General features: G+C 43.4%; 1 protein-coding gene across 3 annotated transcripts; it reads right to left on the reverse strand.

Moving 5' to 3' along the window:
* Positions 1–1,084: 1,084 nt before the first annotated feature.
* Positions 1,085–12,500, reverse strand: EIF2S2 (eukaryotic translation initiation factor 2 subunit beta). Of its 3 annotated transcripts, none has more exons than XM_075720993.1 (9): positions 12,459–12,500; positions 7,637–7,817; positions 6,613–6,716; positions 5,449–5,584; positions 5,023–5,123; positions 4,409–4,557; positions 3,439–3,495; positions 2,351–2,436; positions 1,085–1,557 (listed from the first exon to the last, which is right to left on the reverse strand). In XM_075720993.1, exons 1-9 carry the CDS (start codon positions 12,471–12,473, stop codon positions 1,382–1,384), a joined length of 1,005 nt encoding a protein of 334 aa, XP_075577108.1. In that variant the 5' UTR covers positions 12,474–12,500; the 3' UTR covers positions 1,085–1,381. The 3 variants fall into 3 exon arrangements, with proteins under 3 accessions (XP_075577108.1, XP_075577109.1, XP_075577110.1); XM_075720994.1 differs by lacking the exon at positions 12,459–12,500 and adding an exon at positions 11,574–11,994; XM_075720995.1 differs by lacking the exon at positions 3,439–3,495.
* Positions 12,501–15,857: the final 3,357 nt, after the last annotated feature.

Below are 15,857 nucleotides of genomic sequence, written 5' to 3' on the forward strand. Positions count from 1 at the left end.
GCTTTTAAGAAACCAACCATAAAACCTTGATTTTTGCCTTACAGTGCTGTCAAGTTTTCCAATAGCAAGTAAGTGACTTCCCAGCAAGACTGTGTTCTGTATTAACATACATACAAAAATTAAAACTTGGTAGAAACCCTTCAGTTTCTGATACCGGATGAAGTGCATTCCGAATGCCCACTGTTTTCTCTGGGGAGGAGGCTACTCCGCTTACCTGCGGGGATGGGTGCCCAGGGTCCTGAGCTACCCCGCCTCACCCTGACTCTGTGCCGTTTTGGTGATTAAATGAGAACTGTCCCCCCTTAGGGTACTCAAGAGGGTCTTCACTCCCCATTTGCATCTTTGCACTTGGCAGCTGTAACAAAATTTCTACAGCACTAGAAAAACTAGTTAGGACAGCACTATGCATGTCCCCTAGAGATTACTGATACCGACGCTAGCGGAGAGAAGTGCATGTTATGATCAAGAAGCATAATGTGTTAATTTGGAACTCAAACTACTTGGCAGTATCTTCTGTAAATTCAAGATTCATGTAAGACAGCGTGTTGCAGCCATCATATAATGATGTTACCTATATCCTTTTTTTTTTTGCTGCATTTAGTTAGATTCTTTTTAAAGTGGTGAAGAGTGCAGGACTTAGGAAACATAAACATTTCTTAATAGAAATTGCAAAATTTAGTACTATGACACTATGAAAGCTTACAGTACAGTTTATCAATTCTACATTAAGATCAGCATCAGTATGGTGTCTGAACTCTCAGAGCTACATTCTGCCCAACTGAGCAGTATCAACACATCCTGATGTCACTTTCTGTGCAAAATGCATTCCCATATTAACGTGGCTATAAAAGCATGAGCAGTTCTCATGGTGTATCGTCCCCGTGACTTTTTGTGACTGGTTTCTCTGTTTAATGATAGCCTAACTAAAAATAAGCTTGTTATGTAAAAGCAAAATAACCTTTATCTTAAACTTTATTCTGGGTCTTGGACATAGTTCAGTGACATGATCTGCAGAACAACATGCCAACCACTCCCGTGAGCTGCTTAAAGAGGAAACTGAAGGAAAAATCCAAATCGAAGACACTCACTGTTATAGTATCTTTAATTTATCTTGTGTTTTACAGAAGTCTGAACGGATTAAAAAGCACCTCCTTTCCCATCACGTTCCTTACAGTTGGTAAAATATATTCAATGAGCAAATGCATGTGAACAGCTTGAGGATCTGCATCTCGCAAGGATTTCACAGACCAATCAATCAAAAGCCAAATTTCTTGTTGTTTTACAATCTTGTTTTAATACAATGGTAAATCCATTCAGATTGTAAACCTGTCCAGTCATATCTCCCCAGAACACTTTGCAAAATCCAGTGTTGATTAGCAAACTAGTTAGCTTTGGCACGGAGCTGTGCTCTCTTGCCTGTGACAGCCTGGAAACCAGTTTTGATGCTGGCGACGGAGCAGCGAGAGTGGCAGGTCTCACACTGCAAGAAATATAATCTGGTGTCCTTCTGTAGGATTGTGTCTGGTGACCGACACGTATGACAGGTGACATACTCCTCTGCAGAAAAGGAATTAAGTTGCAGTTAAAAGATAATGCATTATCAGCAGACAAGTCACCACTTCTTCAGCCTTTAGTTTAGCAGTTGTCTTGAAAGGCTTTTCAAACGCATCTACCAACTTAGAAGTGGCTTACTATGAAAACCACAGAGGTTGAGGCAACCTCGAAATTCCCCCATTCCCAGGTTAATAACAACTGTAGGTTTCATATGGTTTCACATTATGCACGGACACTGGTGTTTTAAAAATAACAACCACCAGTTAAGACTTCCCACTGGCGTTCCGTAACTTCCTCTGCTGAAACAGCATTCCCAGATGTCGGCAACTCTTGTACAGACACAGCACTAAAGCAGTACTTTTTTGTTTCATATAATGTATATAATAATATATATAATGTAAATATATGATGTATATAATAATGAGTCCTCTGACCAGCAGTCAGTGACATGCACACTGTATCTGTTAATTAATGTGTACAACAGACTTTAAAATTAACAATTACTGTTATTTTCCATAGGCCTCAACGCCAAGAAATGAAAGTCAGATGAAAACAAGCAATTCTCAAATGCTCTTAACTGTTTTCCTTGGTATGTTCTAGTGCCACGACCTAGGTGCTTATTATAACCAGGGCAGAACCACCTGCACTCGCATTATTCCACTATAAAGCTGCAGCAAAGTTGTAGCTTCTTAGCACAGAATCTCCACAGCGTGCACACACACGGGCCATACATGGACCGCTGGTCAGCAAAAGGGGTCTGAGAGAAATCTCTAGTGGAAAAGGGAGTTATACTTACTGATATATCTTCTCAAGACATTTTCTATCTGTTTTTGCTGGAATCTTCCTTTGATTACAAGTTGGTTGTTACCATCTATTGAGCCACTAATTTAAAAGAAAAATTAAGTGCATTAAGGAAGATAATGATGCATTCTTCAAGATAAGAGTAAGCCAAAATTACTTTGTGGAAAGAAAATACGCAAAATTCTGAAGGCACTTAAAAACCTACAGGAAGTTTTGCCCAGGCATAACCCCCACTGCAGTAAAAGCAAACTCCAGCAGAGATCATCCTCATAGTTAAGATACTGAGTCAGAAGAGCTTTACAGAACTGAGAATTAACACCTGCTTATCTCACCTAAGTGACCAAGACAACTACCTAGTTATGGTGTAATACGACTAACAAGATCCTCTTCTAGCCATTCTGATGTAGCAAGTTGAATGTTTTTTCACATTATGGTTTCTAAGTTTAAGTCGTCTGGAGCTGAAGAGACTCCAAAGCCCAATCAAATGGGCATCTGTTATATACACACTGCGGTTAGACTCCTTGATTCTCTCTGTCTACATGTAACAACATTGTAGTCTACACCAGAGAATGAACAGACAAGCAGATGTATACCACCACAGCATGAGATCTTCAATAAGAGGCATATAAAATCCACACTGCTTTTACACTAAGACAGGTGGATTTAACTGCAGCATTAGACAGAATAACTAGCTACAGGCTCACAAGACTTGCCACTAGGCAGTCAGGCCTCTTCCCTAGCTGCCCATCACCTGCCTTAGGCTGACACAAGCCACAGAGCCATCCTCACCGACTGTGACAAACAGCTCTGCTGTCAGGGCATCTTGGAGAAAGCTCCCAAATAGGGAATTCAAACCCTTATCCAAACTGTTCCCTGGGACTTATAGTTTGCCTCTGTACCTCTTCCCTATGATGGTATCTCTTCAATCACCCAGCACAGCACCTGCACGCAGGGAAGAGCAGCCTGATGTTCAAGCACATATAGACAGACCTAAGCCCAAGAATTTTGGTTTTTGATCGGACAACAACTACGTTGCCATTGCTTCCTACATGCACAAGCACACACATAGCCCAGTAGCCTTACCTTGTACCCAATTCTGCCAACAAAAACGCCAGGAGATGTTTTGGCTGACGATGTAATCTAAAAATAAAAGTAAGAATATGTTTAACCTTCCCCCTTCAGAGAAATTTGATATTTATACAGGACTGGCAGACTAAAACGATCTTAAATTACCAAGTTTAAAAGGGGGCAGTGTCCCAGGGTCTGCACCAAAGAGCACAGGCAGACAATGACTGAGGGCACAAGAAAGCTGAGCAGTCCACAAAAAAGCCCCACTATCCCCCCCAATCCAAACTCACAATTACAGTAACTATTGAAAAAAGTTTTCTATTTGAGATTTTCCATTCTTATTCTCCCATCCCCCTGCCATTCCCTGAATCAAGTGTTACTAGCTACCATTAAAAACTCACTTCAGTATACTACCTGGATCCTTAGTATGATTTCATCAGGACTGTTTTCTGGCACACTTATGAAGCAAATCAGATATGCTTTCCCAGAAGTGCCCACAAAAAAAACCCAGAACCACCTTCACAAGAAATAATTAAGACATAGAAAGCACTGCAGAAAACAGTGGGAAAAAAAAAAAACTTACTGAACTCCATACCATTTACCAAGAGAACAGCATTTGTGGTCAGCTCAAATTAGAAAGAACTTTCCCCCCCCGCTCCAAGATTTGCAAATATCACTGGTGACCCAACTACAGACTTGATAGAAGCCAGTGAACTCACAAAAGCAATAGGTTTAGTCTAAGTCCATGAGGCCCATGCAGCAAGCCTACCATAAGTATAAAATAAGAAATTATCTCAATAAATCATCTCCATAAATATCTCTCAGAGAAGGGTAGCGGAAATGAGCAGTACGATTGACACAGCTTTCAGTTTACTTCTGGTTTGCCGTAGCCTTTTGTCAGAAAACATGCATTCAACACAACAGCCAACAGCACAGGAAAGCATATTCATCTGCTAACCCTGGCAAATCTAAAGAGGAAACTTACAATTTGCAGATATCTGTAAAGTTGACAAAAGATGTTTTCTTGGTCCCTACTCTTACAACCTGTGGAGGCTTCATGACAAATTTTCGTTTTTCTCCAGCCACCATATCTGGGTTTTTTTCCCGCATGATGTTAAATACTCTATTGAGCAACTGCAAAAAAAAAAAAAAAAAGGGGGGGGGATTCACATCAACAGGAATAAATAGCTTGCATTTCTCAAATGAAGTACATCGCTTCTAAAAAAGCCAAACTCGAAACAGCGTTCACAATGAATATTAGACTGTCTTTGCCCCTTAGCATTTCCCCATATGCTTTTGAACACACACTTAAAAAGTATGTTCTGATAATGCAAAATATAAAAGCTCTTTCCCCAAGGGTTTATTTCATAATTTACAAGTACCTCAGCCTATTTGCAGAGGTGTTTTAACTATCACTAATACTGCCCTATATGAAAATAAACTGTGATAAAAGACGTGTTTCATTATTTTTCTGTTCATGAGCTTCTGACTACAAGTCCTTTAATTTTAAGTTAGAAACAGGACATACAAGCACAAGACCCTGCTCTACTGATACACATCAACATGGAAAATACTTTTATAAAGTCTTTTGAACATTACCTCATCATATGTGTAGTCCCTTTCTGAGCCTGCCCATGCAGGTCCTGACTGAAGGCTAAAAGAAATTCCATCATCTTTTTTGCTATCTTCATCCTCAAAAGCTGTAAAGAATGTTGTTTGGGATTCATTAAGGAGAAAAGAAACAGTCTTTAACCTCATGCTTACACCATTTCTAAAAGGTACATCAAAGAAGATTCCACTAAGATGTGGACACAAGTCTTCTCTTTTTGTCCGCCTGCAAGGGACACCAGCACTTATGGCAAATTTATACTATGTTTTATAGAACATTCTTCTGATAAGTAATATAGCAGTAAAGGTAACAAAGTGAATTTTTAAACAAAAAAGGCACTTGAACAGAACTTACTCACCTACAACATGGACTACATTTCACTTTAAACATCTCATTGGGCTAGTTTATACTTTTACCTTCATCCTTCTCCATTATCTCATCTTCATCTGGAAACTTCACATTCTTCTTTTTCTTCTTCTTATTGCCCAGCATGATATCAAGGTCATCTTCAGGTTCTACTGCCTCTGGCACATCTCCTTCAATTTTCAAGTCCTGCAAAGAAATAATAAGCCCGTAAGCTTACAGTATTAAACACAAATCTCCATTGCACAGCATTAGAAATAATACTAGTAGCACACTATACTAAATGAATACTAGTAACATCCACCACAATCCTGAAACATAACACATAAGAACAGAACCAAGTATGTTGAAGAGAGCACTGCACTACTACCATGAAGTAGGAGTAGATTTTATCTTCTGGTCTAACTTCTGGCTGGTCAAGAACAAGGTCATTGCTACACTTACCTAAGGGCATCAGCCATTTTAGGGCATACGGGAACAAAACACCCGACATGCCAGACAATAAGGTAAGGCAAAGCTGTGCTACCTGCAGCCAGTCCAATCTGTTATCACAATTCTGCACATGTGGAGAACACAGAGCAAGCATTTCGCCTGTCTGGGGCAAATCAGAGGGACATTTTCTTCCCCAAAAGGCAGAATCCAAAGAAGAGGTTTACACATAACGTAACATTTCTCTGTCCTCTTGCTCTCTGGGCTTGCCACTTATGCTGACATGTGATACAAAAACACAACTTGGAATAAAACTTGAGAAGAGTAAAAATATCCCATACACCTTCTGGAACACAGAACAGCAGCCAATCATTTCTAAAGAAAACACCAGAGCAAAAACAGATTTCTTAGCAGATATATACCCTCTATTTGGAGGGCTCGCCTTTAGAGGACTATTCTGTGCATGGCTTCTGACATCCATTTACTTCTCTCACCCCAAAAGACAATTAACCTCGATGCTAGTCAACCCACACTACAGATTGCAGGATTACTTGCTCATTGTGCAGATCAGTTAGATTTTTTTTCACTTCTGGACAAAAAGCCCTGCAGAAGCAACACGTTCAGCAGAACGTACTATGTATGAAAGACAGAGTGAAATGCAAGTCTCATATTAACTGCACTAAGACACAATGACAGACTTGAAACAACTCCTGCACCACCAATCCTGAGAAAATGAAAGCAAGAAAGTTTTCAGCCATAGACAAGATGGCCTAGTTATGTAAACAAACCTTTACACCTTCTTCTGCTTCATCTATATCAAATATCTTTTTTGTTTTTTTCTTCTTTTTCTTTTGATTGAAGAAGTTTAAATCATCCAGGTCATCTGTGGCATCTAAAAAACCAAAGGATTGCCAAAAGAAGTGTAACTGTAGAAACAGCTTAGACATTAAGGTTTCTAATTTACATCCAAATCTTCAAAACATTACAATAAGACTTAAGCAATGATCTGTAGCCCCCCCCAGATATCCTTCAGGTTTTAAACAGGTCAGTCCCCTCTACCCCCAGATACCTCAGTACCATTTTACAGTCTCTGCAACTTCTAACTGCATTTTCTTATTTTTTAAGTGCTTAATCTTTCTTTCTGCTGTACAAGAGAAACCAGCCACTTTTGTCATTATAGTAGAGATGCTTGAAAAAAGTGAAAACTGTAGGAGGAGGGTATACTTTCTTTGGTCTACTGCAGGAGCCAATTTTATCAACAAACTGGATTTAAGTTAACAGCATTCCCTGAATCAGGTCATCTTGAAATGACATCGGCCTCAATTTAAAAAGCAAGGTTATACACGCAATCGCAAGCTTACTTCCCGAGAGATTCCAAAGAACACTCTAGTTATCACATTCACAGTTGTCCAAAAACTAGAAACCCTTTCAACCATATTTCTGTTACTCACACTATTGCTTAACTGTTCCAACGAAAAGCAGCCGTAATTGTGGCATTATTGCAACAACTACATGTGGAAGATTTTAACTATCTCAGGGATTCTCTTTTCATCGTCTCACACAAAAAGACTCTGAGTCAGGAAAGTGGAATTCACATAAATCACTGGTAGCTTACTGGATGCCTGTGAACATGATTTCAAGCAGGAGGGAAATATGCCCTGCAAACAGGCAGCAGAGTATTACTCACAAGCCTCTAAACAAACTAGGGCCCCAGCATTATAGACTATGATGCCAAATTCTTGAAATGGGGCTTGCAGCCTCAAAATACAGAAGGACTACCTTTGAGAGTTTATCTACATGGATTCACTTTACCTTTCTTCCTGCTGTCTTCTTCGTCTGCTTCAACATCTTTGTCTTCTGTTGGCTCTGGTTCAACTTCTTTTGTTTCTGATTGCTGAGTCTCTTCTGCTTGTGTATCCCCTCCTTCCTCATCCAACATAAAGGGCTTCTTCTTTTTCTTCTTCTTCTTGCTCATAGTGGGATCGAAAATCATCTGTAAAAGTCAAGAGTTCCTTAGCAGCGTAATAAATCACCTACCATTTAATTTATAACACCCTTAAGGACTTAGTATTTATAACAACTTTAAGTTTCTCTCAACATTCCTTCAGTTACTCAAACTGTTCCTTGGCTTCAATCTCAGCTCGGGTTTTTCTGGATCTGTAACAACGTAACACAAGTTAGCTGACTCAAAACAGTGATTACACAAGGCTTCTTTAAAAACATCGCAGATCTTGTCCCAAGGCGTAACTGATGTGACCAACTACAAGAGAAGACTGCTTGACAGTTTAAAGCCTCCGCTACTTTTCCTACGATAGTCCAGGTTTCCTGCCATCTACACATTAGTTCAGCTGAAAATATATTAAAGCTCTGAATCTTTGACAGACTAGCTACCAGCTACTTCTCCATTTTATTATCACTTTGGGCTCAAATTTTTAGGTAAGACTATGCAAAGCAACCACTAACTACTCAGCATCAGAAAAAGATTTAAGCACACCTATACCACAGAGCCTGATTACATGTCAGTTACACTTTGTACTTCCATTTGTGACACATTAATTTCCAGATTTATTAAAAGGCAAGATTTACCAGCAATTCTCTTGACAAGAATGCTTTGGACTAGGGAGAAACCTAGAAGGGGCTGGTGATACAGCAAGACCTGTATCAGCTCTCAACACTATGAAATAGCAAAGGTCTCATCCTTTCCCCCGCCACAGGTGGGCAACTGAAGCTCAGAGACCAAGTGACTAAAAGCTGTTAATGAGTTGAGCCTGCGAAGCAGCTTAATTCCCCTAGTCTGACTGTGAAGAAGGCACTAACCCCATGACTCACTTTTAACCTATTCATCATCTACAGACCTGAGATCATTAACACACGAGCTCTTCAGTTCTCCAACAAAAGGAATGCCTCTTACTATTTTCACTTAAGATGAAAGTTTGACATCATAGCTATTGGTCAATTTTGTTCCATATATCTGGCCATATTTTCACAGCACAGTATGTATTTAATACATCAAAATTTTAGACACTTAATGAGACTCTTCCTCCAGTTTTTCTTATCTAGTAATGGAAGAGTATTCTCCTAGACAGTTAAAATTCAGCACCATGAATACCCCCACTCCTGAAAATGCCACTTCATCAAAGAAGCAGTTCTCCAACTTCTTGTTTCGTTACACCCTGCAAGTTTGGAGGTCATGTCACCCCCCCCACCCCGAAGCAATCTTTTCCTCATGCTTCTCATTCTCCTACAGATGATATTCTTGTGATTTTCTTCCTATTTTCTGGAACTTACATGTTTCATAAAGGCTCTACTGAAAGGCAGTAAACTGCACATATGGGTGTCTGAAGCACAGCATCACAGAAGCGTCCACATATATGGGACACTGAAGCTTGACGCTTTCAAACTGCTGAAGTGTGTCTTTAGCTGTACACCCTGCACTAAAATGCTTTTCAAAAAAGTTCTGTCAGAGGGCTTCCCTCTAATGCTTAGATATGTGTATGAATCATGCACAGTAATCAAAGAATGTGAACAGCCAGTTACACTGTCTGCTGGCTTCCCCTTGTAACCTCCACAGCCTGCTGAAACAGAAGGAAAGCTGCCTGCATAGGCAAGAGTCCACAGCTTTGGGAACATGGACACGAACAGCATTTTCAAGATCATGACTCATTTCAATGAGGAAGCTTTGCAAGACTCTGAAGAGGTCTGTATCTTCTCAGATGATTAAGCAGACATAAGCGTATGCTTAGATCGGGCGTAATAATTTCTAAGAAGAAACCAGCCCACCTGCCTCAAATCACTCTTCTCTTTGTGAAGAAAAAGGCATCTTTTATCCTGAACCACCATAAAGCATATCTTGTATCTACAAGAGACAGAATGTGTCTTCAGTAGTAGCACACTAAACCGCAGTTAGCACACAAGGACAACTTCTGGACGCAGGAGACTGTTTTTTCAGCATTAAAACTATGTAGCTGGCCTTGAACAGGGCACTGCTCTGAAGGTCCACTCCATCCAGTCAGGTCAAGCCAAGCTTCTGCAAACCTAAGACCTAGTCATAACACGCTAACTGCTCTCAGGATACTAACACAAGAGTTCCACAACCTGAGGAGGAGGTCTGTGCCCAAGATATTTTGTTCAAGAGCTTCAACGAAAACTAAGCCCGAGTCTTAGGTCACACACGCTTTAACAAATCACGAATGAACTGACCAGCCTGATAATCAGGCTATTCTGTGTTTTGCCTTTCTGAGCTAGACATTTCAGGAATTTCTTCATTCCTTTTCTCTAGTCAGTATGTTTGATTAGTCGAAGCATTATGACACCATTTAAGCACTGAAAAACTCTACGAAGTTGCAGGCCCTTTACTGAAGGGACTGTAGTCCCCAGCCCAGATACACCAAACCCTATACTTTTCCTGTGTAGAAATGGTTATAAATTTCCATCCTGTTTCTGCTCTCGGAGCCAAATTCCCATGTGGGGTTTTCTCTTCTGTAGACCACAGAGTTTTTTTTCTCACATCCAGCTCCATATATCTACTCCAAAATCCCAACTTACAGATAGTGAGAAAGTGAAAGAACAGAGGGTAAAAAAAAACCCCAAGAAGAATCAAAGCTTCATAGTCCAAATGCAACTCTCAAGACAGACCCCAACATTACCTTAAACTGCTGTGACAGTGACAAATGGTGGGCATTCTAACAGAGGTCACAAATTAATCCCATTTCATTATTTTGAATAAACACAGGCATGTCTACAAAGCAGACAGCAACTCTGCACTAGTAAGGTTAGCGCAGGTATCCTTACACTGGGCTGAATTGATGTCTACAATGCAGTGCAAAATTAAGACCAATTTGCACCTAAACCCTCCGGCTGCTCAAGAGCTTCATAAACTACAGGGCCAGAAGAACTTTTAGGTATCTAGCAGGATTATATATATATAGTAGGACTTTTAATAAAGCAAATAGACATTAATTGGCTGCTTCCCCTTGCAAACAGTGCCTGTGTTGCCTCGGCTGTGCCACACTTCTGGGCAGCATTCAGACAGCAGATGTTTCTACCAAGGAGTTTCATTTTGTACACAGCTCTGAAAATTTTAAGCTACAGCCCAATGCAACAAAACAAAGTCTTCTAACATCTACACCAGTTCAAGGTGCAAATCCGTCTTCACCCTCCTCAACTTTATAGGATCATCAGCTTCAAAAAGTTTCACCAACTTAACGTCAATAACAAACTATTTGGCTCCTAACAACCAGATACACAGAAGTGCTGGAAGGCACGTGCGCTCACTCACTCTCACACGTACACTAGCCAGAAGAGCCAACAGTGACAGTTCAACTGTGATATCTGCTACCATTTTTATTCTCTGTCAGTCTGCTACATAAGCAATCCAGAGATGTAACTTTACTATACTAGATATTCCTGGTATCACCTCAACGTCAGAACAAACGCATTATGCAAGAAAAATAGTTTTACTGACACTTAAACTAAATCCAAACTGGGAAATTCCAGATGAACAGCTCTGTGGTCCTATGATCACCTGAGACAGAAAGCATCTGATGCAAGGATTCCTGGATCCTAATTTCTGGAACCAAAGTACAAGCTAGACATTAGAACTGCAGTTCCAGGGACATAAATAGGCATAAAAATGCAGTATATTCATTCTAGATACTAAAGTAGCCGAATAAGTCAGTCTCAGCTACCATTAAAATAACTAGTAATTACACTAGCTCTCCTTTATTACGTAGGACAAATTATGACTTGCCTGTCTCCAAGGCTAGAGTGATCACGTTGCTCAGAAGGAAACAAGCCACACTGGTATTTTAAACAACGCCAGAAAGAAGATACAAGACCAAAATCAGCCATCTCATGGATTCAGGCAGTGCAGGTTCCCACAGGCTAACACAGTCATCCATCAGCATGCTTATAACCTCACGCATGGAAAGCTTTCCTTTTTCCCTTGACAGCAACTGAAAGGAGGTTAGTAAAGGTGCCAACACATGGCATCTACAACGCTTGAAAAATTTCTCAAGAGACAGCTGTATCTACTTCCCTGGAAGTGTGCCTGAGCAAACACCATGGGATCCGGAAAACCTGAAGTTATTGCTTGTTAAGATGTAGCTATTTAGCTCTCGGGGTTAAAAGACAAGATATTAAAGCTCCAGAAAGAGAGAGCGGTCAGTAAACTGACTAAACGCTAAATATCGCTCGAAGAGCACGAAACACGACGGAGCAGAGGTGGCGGGGAAACCCGCCTTCCTCCCCGGCCCTCCCGCTGCCAGAGGCGGGCGCCGGCGGAACACGGGGAGCTCCAGCCGAGTTTCAGGCCTTCCCAGGACGCGCAGAGCCCGGCCACAGCCGCGGGCCGGGCCGGGCGGGGCTCCGCAGGGCGCAGAGGCCGGGCAGGCTCCCGGGGCAGGCCCCAGCCGCCCGGCCGCGGCCCCCCCTTCTGCTCAGGGACGGCGGCGAAGGGGCAGCGGCCGGTGCCGGCCGGCGGGGCCGCGGGAGCCATGCGGCGCCGGCTCTGCCCCAGGGCGGAGGCCGCGCCCGCCGCAGGCCTCAGGCCCGCTCTCCCGCATGGCGGCCGCCTCGGCCGCGGCGCAGGCCTCGAGGCTGGCTCCCCCGAGGAGCGGCGGCCGCCGGGTCTCACCTCGTCGCCCGACATGGCTGCGGCCGGGCGGGGAGCGGCGCGGAGCGGGAGGCGGGCGGAGCGGCGGGCGCTGGGGACGCGGTCAGCCCTCAGCCGCGGCCGCCGCGCTCGGCTCTTGCATCAGCGCCGCGCTGCACCGCGCCTGCGCAGCGCCGCGCGCCTGCGCGCCCCGCCGCGGCGCCCGGCGGGAGTTGTCGTTCCCGGGGCTGCGCATGCGCGGGGGGCGGCGGCGGGGGCCGGAAGGGGCTGCGGCCTCCCCTCGCCATCCCTGGGAGCTTTGGTCTGGGGGAGGGGAGGCTGAGGGGAGCCCTCATCGCTCCCTACAGCCACCTGACAGGAGGGGGTAGCGAGGTGGGTGTTGGGCTCTTCTCCCACGCAGTTAGCGAGAGGACGAGGGGAAATGGCCTCAAGCTGCGCCAGGGGAGGTTTAGGTTGGATATTAGGAAAAATTTCTTTGCAGAAAGGGTAGTTATGCATTGGAACAGGCTGCCCAGAGAGGTGGTGGAGTCACCATCCCCAGAGGTGTTCAAAAAAACCTGTAGACATGGCACTTTGGGACATGGTTTAGTGGGCATGGTGGTGTTGTGTTGATGGTTGGGCTGGATGATCTTAAAGGTCTTCTCCGACCTAAACGATTCTATGATTCTGTCATCCCCAAGCTGACCCAGGCCGCTCCAGCAGGCACCTCCATCCAGGCTCTTTCACCTGTGGAGGAGCTGGGCAGTGGCCGCTGCGACTGTTGCTGCAGGTGTGAGGTGGGGGGAACCACAGCAGGACGCCCACGGACTCGGGGCTGTCCTTGGTGTTCGCCGCACGCTTCTTCCCAGGGTTTATTTGACCCTGGAAGGGTAGCATTTCTTTCCCAGGTTTATTGCATGCAAAAGGATGAAGGGAATAGGAAGGACACATAACAAAATGACAGGGCTGAGGCACAGGGGACAGAGAGAACTGGGTGGTTGCTCTGATCAAAGTCAGGGAGAACTGCAATGCTGCTTTGTCCATCCTTAAAAAAAGCAGGCCTGCCTTCCTCCCCCAGGCTCGTAGACTCCTCGGTGTAGAATAGGACTTCTGGAGAGCGCCTGATCCCACCTGCAAGCTTGTGCAGAGTCAGCCGTAACAGGTTGCTCAGGACCTTGTCCTGCTGGGGTTTGAATATCTCCAAGGATGGGGATGCCACAACCTCTCTGGGCAACCCGTTCCACCATCTTCACAATAAAAACATTTTTTCTATATTTAAGTAGAATTTCCTGTATTTCAACCTGTGCCTGCTGCCCCTTATCCTGTCATAGAATCACAGAATCGTTTAGGTTGGAAAAGGCCTTTAAGATCATCCAGTCCAACCATTAACCTAACACTACCAAGTCCACCACTGGCTTGTTTACCCCCCTCCCACCCCATATACACATCAATAAGATCCCTCTGAGCCTTCTCTTTTAAAACTTTGTACAATCCAGGCTCTCTCAGCTTCTCACATCAGATGCTCCAGTCCCTTAGTCCTTCTGCCTCATTCCATTTCCCTAATACTAGCTAATAAAAGAATATGGCACTAATATACAACAGAATAACTTACCACAAAGTATGTGTTCCAATTCTGCCTCCCAACCAACTCTTTGAAATTAAAAGGTCATCCATTTCATGCGAGATTTAGTGCTAAAGCAGGCAGAGCCATCAGCCCAAACATTGTTACAGGGTGTTTTACATTTTAATATTTCCAGACCATTTGAAATTTTTGGAGTCCCATAACTTCCCATTATGTGATGTAAACTTGTACTGTTCTTTTTACGCTAGCAGGAGATTATGCACGCTGTATCATTTAAGTTTTTAATCACCTCCAAGAAAAGACTGCCTGTCTTGTCCATGCTTGGTCTTCCTTTCATCTTCCTTTCTTGCCTGCCTCAGTTGAAAATGAGGACACCCAGCACACTCTGTGTGCAAAGCCATCCGTTTGGAGACATAGTAGGCACCAGGACAGGACCAGTCTTAGCTTTTCCCAGAATGACTAAAATGTTTTTCTGTTAAACCCAACTTCAAAAGATTACTTTCCTTTCTTGGTCCAGTTCTGCCACATTTCCCTGGGTACTTGCAGCATTTGTGTCTTTGTCACTGGCCGTTATGTCGCAGGGATGCCGTGGAATTTCAGGTACTGCAGGCAGCTGCTACTTAACGCTGTTGATAGGCTGCGCTGACACTTTTGGTGTTGCTGTAACACTGAAAATTGTCTCCCACCAAATTATTCTTCCTTCTTTTTCTGCAAGTGTTTGCTTCAACATCCCTGTCCCATCAGACCATTCACACTGAAACGCTTCCCGTTGGCGTGAAGCCAGAGCGTGGGGATTGCTGACGAGCGTGCCCGCCCTGGCCTGCCTGCAGCCAAAAGCCACCTCACTTCCCAGAGCTCGCCTAGACCCACCTCCTGTCCTGGGACAGCATAACTATATTTTTATAGCACGCCCAATTACGTTTGTCTAAGCTGTTCTTAAAAACCACCATGGACAGAGATTCTCTCTACAGCCTGCTCAAGTGCCTGACAAAAAACTGTCTTTGTCTTCCCTGCTGTGACTTAATCCCATGCCTGCTGTCGTGTCCCCTGAGGACACAGAAGTTCGCTGTTCTCTATGTGACAACCCTTTGGAATATCGCTGTGCCCTTTCTGGTCTTGCCCCCACAGTCGTCTTTTTCAAAAGATGCAAATCCAGCCCCTACAACCTTTTTCACGAGATCATAATTTTTTGTTCTCATTTTCATTGCTATCTTCCACACCTCGCTTACGCACGTACGCGTTTCTTAAGTGCCGTGCCCAATACTGGGCATAGCAATTCCATCAGACGCCTCGGCAGTACCAAATAGAGCAGCACAATTCCCCCCAATGTCTCATCCATAACATAGCTGTTAATATATTCTAGAATAAGATTCACCATTTCCTTTGCCAGTAATACTTGGGGACCAAGTATTATTGGTGACAAATACCCTGAGATAGTTGGTGATCAAAAATCCCGAGATTTCCTCCAGGTGGGCTGCCTAATGAATAACACATACCGTAATGTTGTGCACAATCTTTGGAAAATGTCAGAGGAAAAGCTAGTGGGAGCCTCTAGAAGTGCTATGCTGATCTTCAGATAGAAACCAAAACACTATCTTTGAAGTTCTTGGCTGCTGACACTGCAACATCAAAGGCATGCTGGAGAGATCACCTTATATTGATTTTTTCCCCTCCTCTGCTGACAGGCTCTTCAGGATGCAGGACTTTTCCTGTTCTATTTTCTTCTTTGCTTTCCTTGTGAATTAAATGAGTTCCAGAAACTTACGAGTGGTGCTACATTAGTTGTTAATTTGTTGTTAGCAATTACAACAGTTGGCCAAGAGCAGCTGGAACTAGTATCCTTGATTTTATACTTGGGG

Source organism: Pelecanus crispus, chromosome 14, assembly GCF_030463565.1.
Source record: "Pelecanus crispus isolate bPelCri1 chromosome 14, bPelCri1.pri, whole genome shotgun sequence".
Lineage (NCBI taxonomy): Eukaryota > Metazoa > Chordata > Aves > Pelecaniformes > Pelecanidae > Pelecanus > Pelecanus crispus.